The sequence below is a fragment of the Sceloporus undulatus genome, chromosome 1, assembly GCF_019175285.1.
Source record: "Sceloporus undulatus isolate JIND9_A2432 ecotype Alabama chromosome 1, SceUnd_v1.1, whole genome shotgun sequence".
Lineage (NCBI taxonomy): Eukaryota > Metazoa > Chordata > Lepidosauria > Squamata > Phrynosomatidae > Sceloporus > Sceloporus undulatus.
In genome coordinates this window covers 170,683,424-170,704,916 of record NC_056522.1, presented here as the reverse complement: position 1 = coordinate 170,704,916, position 21,493 = coordinate 170,683,424, and the positions used below count along the sequence as shown (strand labels likewise).

Below are 21,493 nucleotides of genomic sequence, written 5' to 3'. Positions count from 1 at the left end.
CCTGCTCCTTCCTACCCTCCTGCGGCTGTCTGGCAGCCGCAGGAAGGGAGGGAAGGGCAGGCGGACCCCCGATCCTTCCTACCCTCCCCCACGGAGGGAAGGAAGGAGGAGAGGGGCCCCCGCCCCTTCCTACCCTCCCCGCGGCTGTCTGGCCACTGTGGGGAAGGGATGGAAAGGGCAGCAGGACCCCCGCTCCTTCCTACCCTCCAGCGGGCTGTCTGGCAGCTGCAGGAGGGGGGGAAAGTGGCAGGAGGACCCCCCCTCCTTCCTACCCTCCCCCCACGGGAAGGGAAGGAGGAGGAGGACCCCTGCCCTTCCTACTCTCCCCGACGGCTGTCTGGAGCCGCAGGGAGGCGGGAAAGGGCAGGAGGGGACCCCCGCTCCTTTTCCTACCCTCCCCCAGGGGAAGGGAAGGAAGGAGGAGGAGGACCCCGCCCCTTCCTACCCTCCCCGCGGCTGTCTGGCCACTGTGGGAAGGGAGGGAAAGGGGCAGCAGGACCCCCGCTCCTTCCTACCCCCAGCGGCTGTCTGGCAGCTGCAGGAGGGGGGAAAGGGAAGGAGGACCCCCCCCTCCTTCCTACCCTCCCCCACGGGAAGGGAAGGAGGGGAGGGACCCCTGCCCTTCCTACTCTCCCCGCGGCTGTCTGGCAGCCGCAGGGGGGAGGAAAGGCAGGGGACCCGCTCCTTCCTACCCTCCCCCCGCGGGAAGGGAAGAGGAGGGGACCCTGCCCCTTCCTACCCTCCCGCGGGCTTGCTGGCCGCCGCAGGAAGGGAGGGAAGGAAGGACGACCGCCCCTTCTTTCCCCCCCCTGGCTGTCATGCAGCCGTGGGAAGGAAGGGAGGAGGAGGAGGAGGCGGCCCCACCCCCATCCCTTCTTCCTTGCAAGGGCCAGCACTCGCAAGGAGAAGGAAAGAGGAGGTAGCTCCGCCCCTCCCCTTTTCCCCGTGCGGTGCCTGCGCTAGCGCCGGCACCCACGGAGAAAAGGGGAGGGGGAGGCAGGGGGATTTGCAACCTTGCAACCCGCGCGAAAGGGTTGCGTGACCCCCAAAGGGGTTGCAACCCCCAGGTTGGGAACCCCTGATGTAGAGAGATCTTGTAGTCCTTTGAGACTCACTGAAAGAAAGAAGTTGACAGCATGAGCTTTCGTAGACTTCAGCCTACTTCCCCAGATGCTTTTGGAGTGGAAACCAGGGGCAGACATACCAGCATGTGAGAATGCCAATTCAAATTCAAAATCCTTGAGGTATGGAAATGAAGTAGCAGGTCCAGTTTTAATGTTGCCATTGGATATGGAAATGAGACAGCAAGACATTGAGCCTTCTCTGTTAAAGTGGTGCCAAACTGGATGAAAGAAGGTGGAAGCATGACCTTTTGTAGGCTTCACTCTAATTCCTATGCATCTGAGGAAGTAGGCTTGAGCCTAGGAAAGTTCATGCTCCTACCTTCTTTCTCTCAGTGAATCTCAAAGGTGCTGCAGGTCTCGCTACCGACTGATTCTACAGACTATCATGGCTATATCTTTTGAATAATAATAATAATAACAACAATATGCATCTGAGAAAACAGATTGGAATCTAGGAAAATTCATGCTGCCAACTTCTTTCTTCAAGTGAGTCTCAAAGGTGCTGCAAGATCCCTATGCATACAAATAAATATTTAGTACATGTGCTTACATGCTTATTGCTAAACCGATCATAGAATGACAGAGTTGGCATTGCAGATTTCAATTTGAGCTGTGTATATGATGGATGCAGACCAAAATGACAGCTTTCCCCCCCTACAGTCCAGTCCTTAAACCATATAGTACACACCTCAGCCATATAATAAACTCACTGGGGAGGCCCCAAGCAGCATTTCTAACTGAGGCTGCATCCACACTGCAGAAATAATCCAGTCTGAGACTGATTTAACTGCCCTGCCTCAGTGCTAGGGAATCCTGGGAACTGTAGTTGATTGTGCTGAAAAAGAAAGTGCAATGCCTCACAAAACTACAGTTCCAGGACAATTAAAGTGGCCTCAAACTGGATTATTTCTGTGGTGTGGATGCAGCCTAAAAGGCAGAAGGATAACTTATGTTGTTTATGAGGCTTTAAAACAGTGGTCCTCAAACTATGCCCTGTAAGAGATTTTGGACTTCATCTCCCAGAAGCCTCAGCCATGTTGGCAAATAGCCTGGGATTCTGGGAGTTGAAGTCCAAAATTCCCTTAAAGGGCACAGTTTGGGGACCTCTGCCTTAAAGCATTAAATTTTGCAGGAATCACTCGGGATCCAGGGTTGCCAATCTGAATCTCCAATCCCGAAATTTCTCCTCTTCCTGCAATATACTCTACCATCCATGGCTTCCTCCATGGCTTCGTCTTCCAGAGGCTCCAGAATGATAATCCACTGCTCCAACGAAACCGGCCCGACCGCGCCGCCCTTTGAAACCCCGGAACCTCTCGAGAAACACCCCTCTCTTCCAAAGACGTCCACCACAGAGGGCCCGCCCCAGCGCCTTTCTTCGGCACATGCGCACTTAGCCACGCGCGGGGCCTAACGACACACAGCCCAGGGCAAGCCAGACGAACGGGCGCCGCGTGCGCTGCCTTCGCCGGAAGTGACGCCACACCACAGGAAACTGGCCTTTAAAAAAACGGGAGGATGACAATAATAGTTAAAATCATATATATATATATATATATATATAGAGAGAGAGAGAGAGAGAGAGTCAGTGCTATCCTTAGCAAATATGTATAGATGAGAATATTAGTTTTATATATATATGTGTGTGTATATATATATATATATATATATATATATACACATACATACTGTAGTTAATGTCATCCTCATCAAATACTGTATATATATATAGATGCAAATATCTATAGATAAGACGGGTGTTAACTATTATAAATATCCCTATTTACTTGTGGCCCCCTGAGGTAACACTCCAATGCATTGCAGCTCTAGAGTTTGTTTGCTAAAGTTAACAAGCGATGGATGGAATGGCATCCAAAATCCACCAAATAGTGATATCTTTACTGGGCCTTTTGTCAAGATGGTGGCGGCGGTGGTGGTGGTGTTCCGGGTATGGAGGGATATCTATAGAGGCAGGCCATTCCTCCCTCTGTCCATGGCCCATGTGGTACTGGGAGATTAAATCATTTTAAAGTCCAGGAAATTTAAACTCCTTTTGCAGAACAAAAAGGTACTTCCTATGATATCCAGGATGTCTCAGTCCTTTTATTAAGCCCCTCTGAATCTCTCAAAAACCTCCATGCTTTAAGTATTGTGCTAGTTCATCCTCATCCCCCTACCCTTACTGGTATGTTTGTTGTAATATTCCTTCCTCCACATAAATCTTTGCTTCATGATGCTCTTTCTGTTCATATGCATCTGAAGAAGTAGATTGAAGCCTACAAAAATTCATGCTGCCAACTTCTTAGTTACCGTAGTCTGAAAGATGCTACAAGATCTCTCTCCATACTTCTGTTCCACAGCAGTGCTGTCAGTTTCCAAATTCAGAGGATTTTTCTCCTCCTGTTTGTGGGCATCTAAATGTCATTGGAGGTGGCACTAAAGATACAAGCATGTGCACACAAGGAAAATGCACAAGTCTATTGTAGCAGTGTGTGCAATGTGTATACCCATATACCACAATGCAGGTTCCCCTCCTGCAGGAAAGTCCCAGACGCCTTTGAATAGACCCATAGCAGGGAGCTCTAAGGCACACCAAAAGCAAGCAGGGTCACCTCCTTCCAGTCCCCCCAATATCTATGCTCATTACAGAACAATTTGGAATTTGCAGCATAAATAATTAATTTCCAGCGTGCACAATTTCTATCCCAAGATGGCCCCGCTTGAATAAATATATATTTACTTGCTAGTGGGGGTGTTAGTCAGATAGAAAAAATAATCCAGGGCTGAACATGGGTTGAATCTTTTTGTTCATATGCATTTCAAATGCATCCAATTAAGGGGTGTTTTTATGTGCATCTCAAATGCATCCAATTAAGGGGTGTTTTTATGTACATCTCAAATGCATCCAATCAAGGGGTGTTTTTATGTGCATCTCAAATGCATCCAATTAAGGGGTGTTTTTATGTGCATCTCAAATGCATCCAATCAAGGGGTGTTTTTATGTGCATCTCAAATGCATCCAATTAAGGGATGTTTTTATGTGCAATCTCCAAATGCATCCAATCTTAAGGGATGTTTTTATGTGCATCTCAAATCATCCCCTAAGGGGGTTTTTATGCCTCTGCATTCCTTTTTTTTTTCCTCAAATGCATCCAATCTAGGGCTGTTTTATGGTGTGCATCCAAATGCATTCCATCCTTAAGGGGTTGTTTTATGTGCTTCTTCAAATGCATCCAATCAAGGGGTTTTTATTGTGCATCTCAAATGCATCCAATTAAGGGGTGTTTTATGTGATCTCAAAATGATCCAATCAAGGGATGTTTTATGTGCATCTCAAATGCATCCAATAAGGGGTGTTTTTATTGGCATCTCAAATGGCAATCCAATTAAGGGTGTTTTTTATGTGCATCTTCAAATGCAGCCAATCAAGGATGTTTTTATGTGCATCTCAAATGCATCCAATAAGGGGTGTGTTTTTTATGTGCACTCAAATGCATCCAATTAAGGTGTGTTCTGGTAGTGTTTTTATGTGCATCAAATGCATCCAATCAAGGGTGTTTTTATGGTCTCCTCCATCCATTGTTTTTGATGTGCATCCAAATGATACCACATTAGGGGTTGTTTTTTTTTGGTTGTTTTTATGTGCATCTCAAATGCATCCAATTAAGGGTGTTTTTTATGTGCATTCTCAAATGGCAATCCATAAGGGATGTTTTATGTGCATCTCAAATGCATCCAATCAAGGGATGTTGTTTATGTGCATCTAAATGCATCCCAATTAAGGGGTGTTTTTATGTGCATTCAATCATGCATCCATTAAGGGGTTTATTTTGTTTTTATGTGCATCTCAATGCATCCAATCAAGGGTGTTTTTTATGTGCACTACAAATGCACCATTAAGGGGGTTTTTTATGTGTCATCTCACAATGCATCCCAATTAAGGGTGTTTTTTATGTGCATCTCAATGCATCCAATCAAGAGGGGTGTTTTTATGTTGCATTCTTCAAATGCATCCAATTAAGGGTTGTTTTTATGTGCATCTCAAGCATCCAATTAAGGGTGTTTTTATGGCATCTCAAAGTAATCAAGGGGTTGTTTTTATATGTGCATCTCAAATGCACATCCAATCAAGTGATGTGTTTGTTTTTATGATGCATCTCAAATGCATCCAATTAAGGGTGTTTTTATGTGCCTCTCAAATGCATCCAATAATGGGTGTTTTTTTATGTGCATCTCAAATGCATCAATTAATGGTGTTTTTTATGTGCATCTCAAATGCATCCATTCAGGGGTGTTTTATGTGCATCTCAATGCATCCAATTAAGGGGTGTTTTTATTTGCATCTCAAATGCATCCAATTAAGGGGTGTTTTTTGTGCACTCAAATGCCTCCATAAGGGTTTTTTATTGCATCTCAAATGCATCCCAATTAAGGGGTGTTTTATGTGCATCTCAAATGCATCCAATTAAGGGTTGTTTTTATGTGCATCTCAAATGCATCCAATAAGGGTGTTTTTGTGCATCTAATGCATTCCCATTTAGGGTGTTTTATGTGCATCTCACATGCATCCACTCAAGGGTGTTTTTATGGCATCTCAAATGCTCCATCAAGGGTGTTTTTATTTGCTCTCAAATGCACCATCCATTAAGGGTGTTTTTCTTGTGCATCTCCAATGCATCACGTTTTATGTGCATCTCAATGCATCCAATCAAGGGGTGTGTTTTATGTGCATCTCAAATGCATCCAATCTAAGGGTGTTGTTTTTATGTGCATCTCAAATGCATCCAATTAAGGATTTTTTATGTGCATCTCAAATGCATCCAATCAAGGGGTGTCTTTGGCATCTCAATGCATCCATCAAGGGTTTTTAGTGCATCTCAAATGCATCCAACAAGGGTGTTTTTATGTGCATCTCACATGCATCCAATAAGGGGTGGTTTTTATGTGCATCTCAAATGCATCCAATCAAGGGATGTTTTTATGTGCATCTCAATGCATCCAATCAAGGGGTGTTTTTATGTGCATCTCAAATGCATCCAATCAAGGGGATTTGTTTTTATGTGCATCTCAAATGCATCCAATCAGGGGTGTTTTTATGGCATCTCAAATGCATCCCATAAGGGGTTTGTTTTATGTGCATCTCAAATGCATCCATAAGGGGTTTGTTTTTCATGTGCATCTCAAATGCATCCAATTCACAGGATGTGTTTTATGTGTGCATATCTCAATGCATCCACTCTAAGGGGGTTTTTATGTGCATCTCAAATGCATCCAATTAAGGGTGTTTTTATGTGCATCTCAAATGCATCCAATTAAGGGTGTTTTTTCTGTGCATCTCAACAAATGCATCCATTAAGGGGTGTTTTTAGTGCATCTCAACGCATCCAAATTAAGGGGTGTTTTTATGTGCATCTCAAATGCATCCAATAAGGGATGTGTTTTATGTGCATCTCAAATGCATCCCAATTTAAGGGGGTGTTTTTATGTGGCATCTCACAATGCATCCAATTAAGGGGTGTTTTATAGTTGCATCTCAAATGCCATCCAATTAAGGTGTTTTTATGGATCCTAAATGCATCCAATATAAGGGATGTTTTTATGTGCCTCTCAAATGCAACCAATAAGGGGTGTTTTTATGTGCATCTCACAATGCATCCAATTAGGATGTTTTTATGTGCCTCTCAAATGCATCCAATTAAGGGGTTGTTTTTGTTTTTATGTGCATCTCAAATGCATCCAATTAAGGGGTTTTTTTTGTTATTTATTGTGCATCTCAAATGCATTATTAAGGGGATTGTTTTTTGTGCATCTCAAAGGCATCAATAAGCGGATGTTTTTCGTCATCTCAAATGCATCCAATTAAGGGGTTTGTTTTTATGTTCATCTCATAATGCATCCAATTTAAGGGTTGTTTTTATGTGCATCTCCACTGCATCCAATTCAGGGTGTTTTTTTTATTTGCATTCCTCAATGCATCCATCTTAGGGTTTTTTTGCTTCTTATGCTGCATCTCAAAATGCATCCAATTAAGGTGGTGTTTTTTTTTATGTGCATCTCAATGCATCCAATTCAATTTGGTTTGTTTGCTTTTTATGTGCTCTTCAACTGCATCCACTTCAGGGTGTTTTTATGTGCATCTCCAATTGCATCCATTAAGCGGTGTTTTTATGTGCCTCTCCAATCATCCAATTAAGGGTGTTTTTTTATGTGCATCTCAAATGCATCCAATCAGGGGTGTTTTTATGTGCATCTCAATCGCCATCCAATCTAAGGTGTTTTTGTTGCTCTCCTCTCCTTATCGTGCTTTTTATTCTCTCAAATTGCATCCAATCTAAGGGGTGTTTTTATGTGCATCTCAACTGCATCCAATCAAGGGTGTTTTTTGTGCATTCTCCAATGCATCCAATCTAAGGGGTGTTTTTATGTGCATCTCAACTGCATCCAATCTAAGGGTTGTTTTTATTGTGCATCTCAAATGCATTCCAATCTAAGGGATGTTTTATGTGCTCTCCATCTCCTCAATTTTTTATTGCATCTCAATCATCCTCAAGGGCTGTTTTTTTATTTTTTGTGCATCTCCAATGCATCCAATCTAAGGGGTGTTTTTCTGTGCATCTCAAATTGCTCCAATCTACGGGGTGTTTTCTATGTGCATCTCAAATGCATCCAATCTACGGGGTTGTTTTTCATGTGCATCTCCATTGCATCCCAATTCACGGGTGTTTTTATGTGCATCTCTCACATGCATCCAATTTAAGGTGTTGTTTTTATGTGCATCTCAAATGCATCCAATTAAGGGGTGTTTTTATGTGCATCCAAATGCCCTCCAATTACGGGTGTTTTTTGTGCATCTCAAATGCATCCAATTAAGGTGTTTTTCTTGTTTTTATGTGCCCTCTCACTGCTCCAATTAAGGGTGTTTTTATTGCATCTCAATGCCTCCAATTACGGGTGTTTTTATGTGCATTCAATGCCTCCAATTTTTTTAAGGGCTGTGTTTTTATGTGCATCTTCAAATGCCTCCCTCTAAGGGGTTTGTTTTTATGTGCATCTCCAAATGCATCCAATTACGGGTGTTTTTATGTCATCTCAAACTGCATCCAATTAGGGATGTTTTCGTGCATTCTCAAATGCATCCACATTAAGGGGTTGTTTTATTGCATCTCCATGCATCCAATTAAGGGTGTTTTGTTTTTATGTGCATCTCAATGCATCCAATTAAGGGGGTGTTTTTATGTGCTATCTCAAATGCTACCAATTAAGGGAGTTTTTATGTGCATCTCAAATGCATCCACATTAAGGGTGTTTTTATGTGCACTTCAAATGCATCCAATTAAGGGGTGTTTTTATGTCATCTCAAATGCATCCAATTACGGGATGTTTTATGTGCATCTCAATGCATCCAATTAAGGGATTTTTATGTTGCCTCCAAATGCTTCCAATTACGGGCTGTTTTTATGTGCATCTCAAATGCATCCAATTTTCAGGGGTTTTGTGCTGCCACAACAACACCACTGAGCGTATTTCCCCCCCCCTGAGTTTTTCTAAAAGTTTCACATTCTTGGCTGTGTGATAAACCAGGATAAAACTCTGCATGCCTTGAACATGATTTAAATTTATGAAGTTGAAGGCTTTGACGGCCGGCATCCATATTTTTTTGGGTGGGAGGGGTCGGTCTATGTGGCCACGTTCTAGAAGAGTGTATTCCTGACGTTTCATCAGCATCTATGGCTGGCGCCTTCAGAGTTGTCAGATGCTGGCAAAATGTCATATACAGAGTATAAATTCAAAACGAATGGGTAGAAACATGACTGTGCCTACTTCAGTTTATTTCACTGGCCTGACGATACAAGAGTAAGAGATTTTAAAGAAACAGGGAGTAAGTTAAAATGGATACCCAGTGTACTATCTTTATATTACACTTCCTGATTTGAACTGAGAAGAAAAAGATGCTGTTGTTCATTGCTACAGGAACATGTTCTGTATTTTCTCTGAACTGCTCAAAGTATCACAGGAAGTGAGATGGTTTCATCAGCCTTTCCCAACAAAAGTTTTACTCTGTTGGGAGAAGTGTCCAGTGGACGAAGCTCACCATAGTTATCTGTGATCATAGACTGGGGATCCCCAGCGTTTGGAATGTCTAAATATTTGCTTTACTTGTTATTCTGATCACCCAACACTTCTTCCTGTTTCTGAAGTCCAGGAAGATCAGTTACTGAGTAATTTGTTACTAATAAATTACTGTTATTATGTTACTAAGATAGTCTCCCATGTGACCCTTCCTTTTCTTCCTCCCATTGCTCAGACTGAGTCAGCACATACCAAGTAATGAATAAATACTGAAAAGCAGTGGGTTACAGCAATGGGGTTAGGGATGCAGTAGCTTAGCGGTTAAGGCAGTTTAAGGCCTGAGTGCTGCATGATGAGGTGAGGTCTTCTCACTAGTCCCATCTTCAGCCAACCTTGCAGCTTGAAAGCGTGCAAATGCAAGTAGATAGATAGGTACCACTTCTCATTGGGACGGTAACAGAGTTTGGTGCAGTCATGATGGCCACATTACCACCAGAGTAGTCCTTGGACAACGCTGGCTCTTTGGCTTAGTAACGGAGATGAACACCACCCCCTACAGTCTGTTACAACTAGACATTCATGTCAAGGGACTAACTTTACTGCAATGGGCATTGCAGGGGAAAAGGAGCTAAATACTGGAAGGAGGAAAGTCTTTTGCTTCTTATAAGTTAGGTGCCTTCCCAGTTAGTAGGGGAGTGATGCAAGGGATCAAATATAACAGGAAGATTTCCCACCCTTCCTTACTCTGTCCCTCCTTGGGATGGGGAGAGGATTCCCAGGCAGTGAAATTTGAGCATCTCCTTGGCCCTTTCTGAGCAAGACGCTCCCCTCTCCAGCTCTTTGTTTTTATAACATGTACTTATTATAATACAAAGGATGGTATAGGGCAAAAGCAGGCTTACTGGTGAACATAGACAAAACAAAAATAAACACCATGCAGAATTTAAATAAATTCAACCTAGACAATGAAAAAATAGAAATAGTAAAAGAGTTCTCATATCTGGGATCAAACACTGATAGCAACAGGGATTGCAGTCAAGAAATTAGAAGATCATTAAGAATAGGGAGAGTGGCTATGAAAGAACTAGAAAAGAAGCAAAGACATACAATTGAACACAAAAGTTAGAATCATACAAGCCATTGTATTCCCTGATACTATGTACAGATGTGAGAGCTGGACAGTTAAGAAAGAAGATAGGAAGAAAATCAATTCATTTGAGTTGTGCTGGAGAAGAGTGCTGAGGATCCCATGGACAGCCAAAAAGACAAACAAATGGGTCCTAGAACAGATCAGGCCAGAAATCTTCCTGAAGGCCAAGATGACAAAATTGAGGCTGTTGTACTTTGGACACATCATGAGAAGGCACGACTCACTGGAAAAAAAACAACAATAATGCTAGGAAAGGTGGAAGGAAGTAGAAAGAGAGGAAGGCCACATGATAGATGGATGGCTTCTATAAAAGAGGTCACGGGTATGAATTTGCAGGAACTGAGCAGAACAGTGAAGGGCATGGAGTCTCTGAGATGTCACATCCATGGGGTCACCATTGACTTGGGGGCATTTAACAACAACCAACAACAACTTATTATAGTACACTTTTGTCTGCTTAGCTGATAGCTGATAAAGGCAGGAAATGTTTTTTGAGCCTTTATTATGAGAGCAGTCATAAACACTTGTGTATAATTTTCATCTCAGATATGGAAGGTATAATACAGGGGCAATGTAATCTTCATCCCAATGTGCCTTACAGCAGTAATAAAGATAATAACTGGTGTATGATAAATTATTACCAACTCCTCATTCTACAACAAGAATATAACCATCCTATGCTAGAGTGTGAAGTTGTCACATAACTGAGCTCTGTGCTATTTCATTATTTCCTTACTTATTTCCCTCTACACACACCAATTATTTTAGTAATAGTATTAGAATTTTTGGGAGCAATACTGTGTTTACTGAGAGACCAAAACAAAAAAGGAGGGGGGTGCTTTTAGAAGCAACAGGGGAAGATAGCTGTGTTACTTTGCGGCAACGGCTGCATCCACAATGGAGAAATAACCCGGTTTGGCACTGCTTTTAAGTGCCCTGGCTCAAGGCTATGGAATTCTGGGAGTTGTAATTTGTTGTGGGGCCCAGGACGGAGCTGTAGCACGTGCAAGACTTTGCTTAGCATGAAGCTGATTACCTTAATCAATTCTAATAAGATTGCTTATTTCTAAAGCTATTCAGACAAAACAAGATAAGGGAATGTTGCAACCTCTCTAGTGTCCTTCAGCTGGGTAAGAAATGTAAAATATGCCCTTGAACTCCAAGGGGGCTGCATGAGACTTATCACAACAGCCAAAAAGATACAAATGCCTATCCCTGCTCAGAGATGCAATTTGAATTTAGAGACACTTACTCACAGGCTATGTATGTGTTACATTGCAGCCAGAAATACCAATGACGGACGTAGCCAGGATTTTAGGAAGGGGGGGGGGGTTCCAGACTAAGTGCCACCATTATAATGGGGCTTGGGCGCGGAGGAGCAGCAGCACGCACCATTCATTTTTCTAATGGAAGGGGGGGTCCGAACCCCAAGAACACCCCCCCCCTTGGCTACGTCCCTGCCAAGGAGCAAGAAACTGGTATGTTTTTACATACCATTCTCAATTGAATTAATGAGGAGTACCTGAATTTATTATTTGATTTGTTAAAATATTTGTATTTGGTCCAGAGGTGCATACAATAGAATAAATTTAAATAACGGTAACAAAAATGTAAACAGTTCAAACCCTTGGGTTGCTGTCACTCACCTTGCCATAATTTCCCTTGGATTTAGTACATATGCCTTAAAGTGAGAGAGGCAATATGGTGTAGTGGTTTGAGCACTAGATGACAACTCTGGAGACCAGCACTGAAATCCCTGCTCAACCATGGAAACCCACTGAATGCCCTTGAGTAAGTCATACACTCTCAACCTGAGAGAAAGGCAACCCCTCTCTCAACAAATCTTGCCAAGAAAACCCCATCATAGGTTTGCTTTAGGGTCGACATAAGTTGGAAATGCTCCCAGCTCCCCAAACCACCATTCATATCTTTATCTGTACGCTGACTTTTTCACCAAGTTAGACATAAAATTATAATTTGTGATATATCTGTTTTTTCAGAAATAATGAAAAATTAATATTTTAAAGTAAATTTGCTATTACAGTACTGAAGCAACTTTACCTTTTGTTGTTGAAAAGTTGTCCCTGGATTTTACTGTAGAAGACCCTAATGAACATTTTTCAGCATTTCATTTTAGGAAAAATGAGTGTAGTGTGCGTGGCCATCCAGCTTCAGGGATTCCTGTGAGAGATAGAATCATAGAATCATAGAGTTGGAAGAGACCCCCAAGGGCCATCCAGTCCAACTCCATTCTGCCATGCAGGAAATCACAATCAAAGCATACCTGACAGATGATCATCCAGCTTCTGCTTAAAGACCTCCAAGGAAGGAGACTCCACTACACTCCAAGGGAGTTTGTTCCACTGTCGAACAGCTTTTACTGTCAGGAAGTTCCTCCTAATGTTGAGGTGGAATCTCTGTTCCTGGAGCTTGCATCCATTGCTCCAGTCCTAGTTTCTGGAGCAGCAGAAAACAAGCTTGCTCCCCCCTAGATCCATTTGAGTCTGGTTTCAGGCCTGGGATCTGTTCCAGGAAATGGAGAGGGGGATTGTGTCCTTGTTGTGCCTGCTGGACATCTCAATGGCTTTCAGTACCATTGACCATGGTAACTATCTGGGCCACTTCTCTTAAATGGGAGCGGGAGGTACCTGTATTCTTTTACAATGGCTCCATTCCTTCTTGGAGAGGTGAATCTCATTGAACCCTTGGTATATAGCAGGGTTTCCAACCTTTTGACTCATGGAGCCCTTATTTCTATGGTGGAGCCTACCCTATGTCTTACAAGTAAATGATGTTTAGAAGTTTAAATAAATAAATAATAATAATAATTTTTATTCTTTAATTTCATTCAATTTTTATTTCTTTCATTTTCCTGGAGTGGCTGTGGAGCACCTGGGAAGCGTATGTGGAGCCCTAAGAGTACAGGTTGGGAGCCGCTGGTCTACAGGGTCCCTCAGGTTTTTGTCCTATTCAATACCTACAAATTGCTGTGAGATGTTGCCCAAGTTTTGGAGTCCATTGCCATCAGTATGCACTTAATCATGCCTAACTCAATGTTACTCCTATCTCAATCCAAATATGCTGTTTTAATTCTAAATTTGCTTGTGATCATGTTACCCAAAATGCTATGGTCCCAGGAGGGCCACAATTTATATTCAAATGGAGGGATTTTATTAGCTCAACTGAAAGAAGCCGAGAGAACTCAGGCAATTCAAAGTGGAGATCAACCCTGTGTATATCAGAACTCCAGAATGCAATTTCAAAAACAATTTTATTCATGATGAAAAGATAATTACAAGTCATGCAAAGACACTCATTCACTCACACACATGTTCAAGGACTAAGACATTAAAGATGGTAGCAGATAGTGATTTAAGGGATTGCTAAGGGAGATACTGTACCAATTCCAGGTGTGGAGGTTCAGTTGGGGCATACAGGTAACAGAAGTGGCTCAGCAAGCTGTCTTAGGATCATGGTGTGGCCAGCAATGCTGAGATGTCAAGCGAGATACATAAAGAGTGTCTCTGACTTCAAGCAAGAATGGATTGATACTGCCCAAGCAGGTATATCTATAGTGCAAAACCTATCCTTGGGCAAAATTCAGAAAGTGAATGTATTTTCTAGGAGGGAAGAATTAACAGGGAGATTGTGAATGGCTGGATAATCAGTGCAAATGTCCTTGGACAAAGGAGTATCGCTACCAAAGGGAAGTGTACTTGGGTTTCTGTTCACTCGTAAACACAAAGTCTATCACCCAAAAACACTCACTCAGTGAAGGGATTATGCAGATTTTTGGTCTTGATTGATCTATCCTGTCTATGTGCTCTTGAATTTCACCATGTTGAGTCTTACACAATTACCCATCATTTTCACTTTATTTGCAGGATGCTTTAAATGCGCTTTGATCTTAATTTAATGCCGAAATTAGCCCCAGTGTGATAAACTCTGTTTAAACACCTCCAAAGAAGGGTATTGTGTGTGTGTGTGTGTGTGTGTGTGTGTGTATTTACACACACATAGAAGTTGGCAGCATGAGCTTTCCTAAAGTCTACTTCCTAAATCCTACCTTCTAAATACCTTCTAAATATACATACTATTATATACCTGTGTGTGTATATATACGTGTGTGTGTGTGTGTGTGTGTGTATTTACACACACATACATATGCACTACAATTCAAAAAGGACATTGAGAAACTGGAGCGTGTCCAAAGGAGGGCGACTAAAATGGTGAAGGGTCTGGAAACCATGCCCTATGAGGAACGACTGAGGGATCTGGGGATGTTTAGCCTGGAGAAGAGATGATTAAGAGGTGACATGATAGCTCTGTTTAAATACTTGAAGGGATGTCACATTGAGGAGGGAGCAAGCTTGTTTTCTGCTGCTCCAAACACTATAGGACCCAGAGCAATGGATGCAAGCTGCAGGAAAAGGGATTCCAGCTCAACATTAGGAGGAACTTCCTGAAAGTAAGGTCTGTTCGATAATGGAACACACTTCTTCCTCAGAGTGTAGTGGAGTCTCCCTCCTTGGAGGTCTTTAAACAGAGTCTGGATGGCCATCTGTCAATTGGGATGCTTTGATTGAGAGTTCCTGCATGGCAGAATGAGGTTGGACTGGATGGCACTTGTGGTCTCTTCCAACTCTACGATCCTACAATTCTATGATATACAGTGGTACCTCGGGATACGAAATACCCAGGTTACGAAATTTCCGGGATACGAAAAAATTCCATAGGAAATAACTGTTCCGGGTTACGAATGTTTTTTCGGGTTACGAAAAAAATTTTGGTGCTTTTCGGCGCTATTTCACACGAAATCGCGGCTTTTCCCCATTAGCGCCTATGGGTTTTCGGCTTGCGAAGGCTTTTCGGGTTACGAAAGCGACCGCGGAACGAATTAATTTCGTAACCCGAGGCACCACTGTACACACACATACACACATGTGTGTATATGTATATATGTGTATACATATATATAAATTTTGGGACGATCTGCCGGAGTGTCAGAACTCCAAAGCCAATTGATGTATATGTGTAGTAGAATATTATAGTGTCTTAGCTAGCTTTTGCTGGGGCCTGTTTGGGGTTTGGAATGTCGTAGGAGATAACGGGCTGGGAAGATGCTATGAGCTCAAGGTTAAGGTACTTGATTCTCATGGCAACTGGCTGGTGGGGTGTGGTGAGACTGGTGGCAAAAGGGGAAAAAGGTGGGGTTTATCTTGGCTGTTTGAGGCTTGCTTTTCAGATTCTGCAAAAAAGTGTTTAAGAGCACTTCTTCCTTGTTCTTACAATAAACTTTTATTGTTTATTCAATAAGTTTCATTGTCACTCATTGGTCAGAAGGTTCAAGATCTCACAGGGAGAAGATCTGTCTTATTACCGCCTTAGTGTCGGGACCATGTTGAAACAGGTCTGATAAAATGACAATGATGTGGCCACTAGGGGAAGCTGTGGCAGATGTATGTGTCAGCATTTAAAGAGTGCATCGCTGGAATGTTGATGCAACTGCCAAAGTTCCAAGTGTCAATTCCCAATGGTCACTGAGTCTGTGTGAGACAGCTGGCGTTACTGTGGCTGCCTCAGAGGTTGGTTGGTGGAGTAACGGGTTGAGGAGTAGCAAAGACGGATGTCTGATACTCAATGTAATCTTTGTAAATAGTTCTCTGTAACAAAGATTAAAGAGCCCTTGTATTGAGAGAAACCTCGTTGTCCTGTGATTCCATTCCTGTGTGAGAGGAAATTGCCACACAACTCAGATTCTTCAGAGACCTCCTTCTGGGCGTCTTGTCTGTGTACAGTAAACTCTGCTTATGCACGTCTTCTCCCAGCACGCACCCTACTCCCTTTCTCTGGCACTTGGATACCTTCAAGAAGGCTGTCAAGATGGATCTCTTCCAGTGGGCTTTCCCAGACTGACTGCCTGAAGAAAAATAGCCCTATCTTCCTGTAATGGTCCATTCCACTCTGATTAATTTATATTATAGAATCATAGAATCATAGAGTTGGAAGAGACCACTAGGGCCATCCAGTCCAACCCCCTGCCATGCAGGAAATCCAAATCAAAGCATCCCTGACAGATGACCATCCAGCCTCTGTTTAAAGACCTCCAAGGAAGGAGACTCTATCACCCTCCGAGGGAGTGCATTCCATTGTCGAACAGCCCTTACTGTCAGGAAGTTCCTCCTAATGTTGAGGTGGAATCTCTTTTCTTGTAGCTTGCATCCATTGTTCCTGGTCCTGTTCTCTGGAGCAGCAGAAAACAAGCTTGCTCCCTCTTCAATATGACATCCCTTCAAATATTTAAACAGGGCGATCATATCACCTCTTAACCTTCTTTTCTCCAGGCTAAACATCCCCAGCTCCCTAAGTCGTTCCTCATAGGGCATGGTTTCCAGACCCTTCACCATTTTTGTCGCCCTCCTTTGGACACGCTCCAGTTTCTCGATGTCTTTTCTGAATTGTGGCGCCCAGAACTGGACACAATATTCTAGGTGGGGCCTGACCAGAGCAGAATACAGTGGCACTATTACTTCTCTTGATCTAGACACTATACTTCTATTGATGCAGCCTAAAATAGCATTGGCCTTTTTAGCTGCCGCATCACACTGTTCACTCATGTTCAACTTGTGGTCTACTTGGACTCCTAGATCCCTTTCACACGTAGTTTCATTCAGCCAGGTGTCACCCATCCTATATCTGTGCATTTTATTTTTCCGCCCTAAGTGCAATACCTTACATTTCTCCGTGTTGAATTTCATTTTGTTAGCTTTGGCCCAGCTTTCTAGTCTATTCAGGTCATTTTGAACCTTGATCCTGTCCTCTGGGGTATTAGCTATTCCCCCTAATTTGGTATCATCTGCAAATTTGATAAGTATGCTTCCAATTCTGTCATCCAGGTCATTGATAAAGATGTTGAATAGCACTGGGCCCAGGACAGAGCCCTGTGGGACCCCACTGGTCACTTTTCTCCAGGATGAAAAGGAGCCATTGTTGAGCACCCTTTGGGTTCGGCCGGTCAACCAATTACAGATCCATTTAACAGTTCCTTTGTCTAGCCCACATTTTACAAGCTTGTTTGCAAGAATGTCATGGGGAACTTTGTCAAAGGCCTTACTGAAATCAAGATATACTATATCCACAGCATTCCCTTCATCTACCAAACTGGTAATTTTATCAAAGATAGAGATCAGATTTGTCTGGCATGACTTGTTTCTCTGAAACCCATGTTGACTTTTTGTGATTATGGCATTGCCTTCTAGATGTTCACAGACTCTCTGTTTAATGATCTGCTCCAGAATCTTTCCTAGTACTGATGTCAGACTAACTGGACGATGTTATTAATGTTGTTCTTAATTGTTGAATTTTCATTATTTTTAATGGGGGGAGGGTTTGGGGTTATTGAAAACTTTTATTATGACGTTGTATTTTACTATGCTGTAAACCTGCCTTAATTTGTAGGGAGAAGTGGGAAATATATATAAAAAATAAAACCACATACACACATATGTACATCCACAGAGAGGCTTAGGGAACTCCACGCGGCCAGCGGCAACCCCAAGCACATGGCGGCAAATGGCGAGGGAGGCACTGCGGGGAGACTTTACATAGGGGCACGTGACCACGCCCCCATCCCCGCCCCTAAGGCGCGCTAGCGGAAATCGTTGGGTTTGACACAAAGCAATGGCCGAACTCTGAAGGGAGAGACAGAGAGAGAGCGGGGATGGGACCACATGACCAGAAGGGAGGGAAAAGAACTTTAGTGCCGTCTGGAGGGAAACGGCCAGAGCGCGCGCTCCTCTTGGCCCCGCCCACCATGGGAAGGAAAGGAAGGGAGACTGTGAGAGCAAGGGCCCTCTGAGGAGTCTGAGCCCCTCAGCTGCCCTTGAGAGGGTTCTGCCTGCTTTGTCATGCTGACCCAGCTCAGACTGGGAGCCTGAAAGCAGGAAAGCGTCCAGTTATCAGTCGTAAACCATCATATAAAGCCCCATGGACACTGGTGAAGTACTCAAAAATAATCTTGATTGGTGGGTTCCGGTCCTCTCTAAATTATTTATGGCCATTGATAGATCTGCTTCCATTCCAAAAGACTGGGGCTTGGCCATCATAATCCCGATATATAAAAAAGGTAATAGAACCGATCCCTCTAATTTTCGACCAATTAGTCTCTTGAGTTTGGTGTGTAAGTTGTATACAAAACACTTTTTAAATAAGTTTTTAGACTGGCTTGAGTCCGAGGATATTCTGTTGGCTGAACAGGCAGGCTTTCGGCCTGGACGATCCACTATTGATCATGCAATGATATTGCAATATCTTGTAGGAAAATACCTCCATTATGGTCAACCACTATATGCGGCATTTATAGATTTTAAGTCTGCCTTTGATTCAGTTAATAGACCTAGATTGTGGGGGAAACTATTGTGCACTAATATAGACAAATGACTCCTCTTGCTTCTTATTAAGATCCATGAGAATTCTAATATCAAGGTTAGATGCAGTCTCCAAGGACATGTTTCCAAGACAATTCCTGTTAAGACGGGTGTAAGGCAAGGATGTGTCCTGGCCCCCACTTTATTTAATTTTTACATCAATTCCCTTGTTTCTGCTTTGAATAATCTTTCTTTTCATCCCCAAAGTTGGCTAATAAGCATATCAACTCATTGCTCTATGCGGACGATGTTGTTATCCTCTCGTTATCCCCCATTGGACTTAAAAGAGCCCTAAACTCTCTTGCTTTGTTTTGCAAAGAGGAGAAATTAATAATTAACTCCTCTAAGACTAAGATTCTTACTTTTGCTCATCGCCCCAAATTGAGACAATGGACACTTGATAGACAACACATAGAGCAGGTTAAGACTTTCAAATATCTAGGGATTGTATTTCATACCTCTGGTAGGAGAACAGCCCATTCAGAACTTGTCATCAGTAATGCCCAAAGAACCATAACGGCTATTCTAAGATTTTTTTTCTTTCACTAAAGGTGCTCAGCTCATTCCGGCCGCAATCAAACTGTTTAATGCCAAGGTTCGCCCTCAACTTCTATAAGGAGCCCAATTGGGACCATATATTATTATCAATATAATTGAACGTGTGCAAACTAAGTTCCTTAGGAGAATCTTTCAGGTCACCCATTGTGTTCCGAACGCTGTTCTTAGAAGGGAGGCAGGGACTATTAAAACAGAATCTCTCTTCTCAAGAAATTAAATGAGCTAGGTCTCAACAAAAATGAAATTCTAATGCTTGATGCCGATAGAGCTAAATCTATTATTAAACAAAAAATCCTAGAAGTAGAAAGATACATGGACTTCGCTTCCCTCTCAAAATATGCCATGTTCAGTGTTCAAGCCTTGGTCCCCTCCTCAGCTCCATATCTGTTCCATGTTACTTTCCCGAAGTTTAGAAGGGCTCTAACTCTGGCACGTTTCAATGTGTTGCCCACGGCCATGTTGGAAGGGAGATTTAAAAAAACACCTTTTGAACTTCGTTTTTGCCCATGTGATTCGGGCGCTGTTGAAACCAATGAGCATGTTCTCCTTTATTGTCAATTCTATAGAGACATTCATCACCAACTGATTAGCCCACTACTGTGCAAATTCCCAGGCAAAACTGACTCCTTCTATTTACGCCTCCTATTGGACAACAATGATCCTACAATATCCCATAAGGTGGCTAAATTTTGTTATACAGTGGTACCCCGGGATACGAATGCGCCGCCTTACGAAATTTCCGGGTTACGAAAAAAATCAATTGAAAAAAACTGTTCCGGGTTACGAAGGTTATTTCGGGTTACGAAAGAAATTTTGGTGCTTTTCGGCGCTTTTTCGCACCAAATCGCGGCTTTTCCCCATTAGCGCCTATGGGTTTTCGGCTTGCGAAAGCCTTTCGGGTTACGAAAGCGGCGGCGGAACGAATTAAATTCGTAACCCGGGGTACCCCTGTATTGCTTGTAAACTGCACCCTCAACTGACAAATGGTCATTTCATTACCATGTAGAAATATCTGTTTGGATATTGTATATGTATAGTCTACTATCAGTCTATATTTTACCCTGTTACTGTTATACTGATACGCTGTTTGTGTGGTTTTGTTTTTATACTGGTCAAAGACTGAATAAATTTTATTACTATTAAGCTCCATAGACACTGATAGCGCCCTCTCCATATAAATAATGATGATGATGATGATGATGATGATGATAGTTGGACATGATGTCAGAAAGATAAGGCCTTTCTAATAGCCTGAAACCAAGTCATACGGAGCCACAGAGTGGGAGGAAACGCCTCCAGCCCGACCCCCTTCTGCCGTGCAGGAACTCCCCTGGCTGGGACAGATGGCCATCCAGCCTCTGCTGACCCAGAGACCTCCAAGAGGGAGGAGACCTTAACGTTTTCTGAGGACAGCCCTGACTGTCAACGTTCCTCTTAGTGTTGAGGTGGGATCTCTTGGCATCCATTGGGTCCTCTTCTCTTAAAAGGAGTACTGTGGAGAACGTGGGGCGGCTGGGGAGCCTGATCCCGTCGGACCCAAGGGTTGAGCTCCTTCCATACATACTACACCATGCAGGATCCTGAGTGAGATTGTATGCGCTAAATGCATCTCAGGAAGTAGGCTGAGGACAAGGAAAACCCCTGCTGCCATGTTCTTCCTTTCAGTCGGCCTCTGAGGGGCTGCAAGGTCTCTCTGCAGACTGATTCCACAGACTGAGACGGCTATAACAACAACAACAACAACAACAGCAACATGCATCTGAGGAAGTAGGCTGAAGCCTAGGAAAGCTTATGCTGTCAACTTCTTTCAATGAGTCTCAAAGGGCTGCAAGGTCTCTCTACAGACTGACACGGCTATATCTTTGAATTATTGTTGTTGTTATTATTATGATGCATCTGAGGAAGTACTGTAGACTGAAGGCTAGGAAAGCTCCTCCTGCCAACTTCTTCCTTCCAGTGAGTCTCAAAGGGGCCAGAAGGTACATACTTTGTCCCTCGAGAAGTCTTTGGGCAGCAACTCCCAGCAGCCACAGACTGAAGTTTGGGCGGCCATGGGAATGGCATTCTTCCCCCCCAAAACCACGCAAACACACCTGGAAGGCTACAAGCCTCCTCTTCCTTCCTTCCTTCCTTCCTTCCTTCCTTCCTTCCTTCCTTCCTTCCTT

At 43.0% G+C, this 21,493-nt stretch overlaps 1 protein-coding gene across 1 annotated transcript in view; it reads right to left on the bottom strand.

Moving 5' to 3' along the window:
* Window positions 1–2,591, bottom strand: part of SETDB2 (SET domain bifurcated histone lysine methyltransferase 2) — a 36,196-nt gene extending 33,605 nt beyond the window's left edge. Inside the window, exon 1 of the mRNA XM_042450382.1 lies at window positions 2,333–2,591. Within this exon, the coding sequence (XP_042306316.1) occupies window positions 2,333–2,351 (19 nt within the window). The 5' untranslated portion in view covers window positions 2,352–2,591. The remainder of the gene's footprint in view (window positions 1–2,332) is intronic.
* Window positions 2,592–21,493: the final 18,902 nt, after the last annotated feature.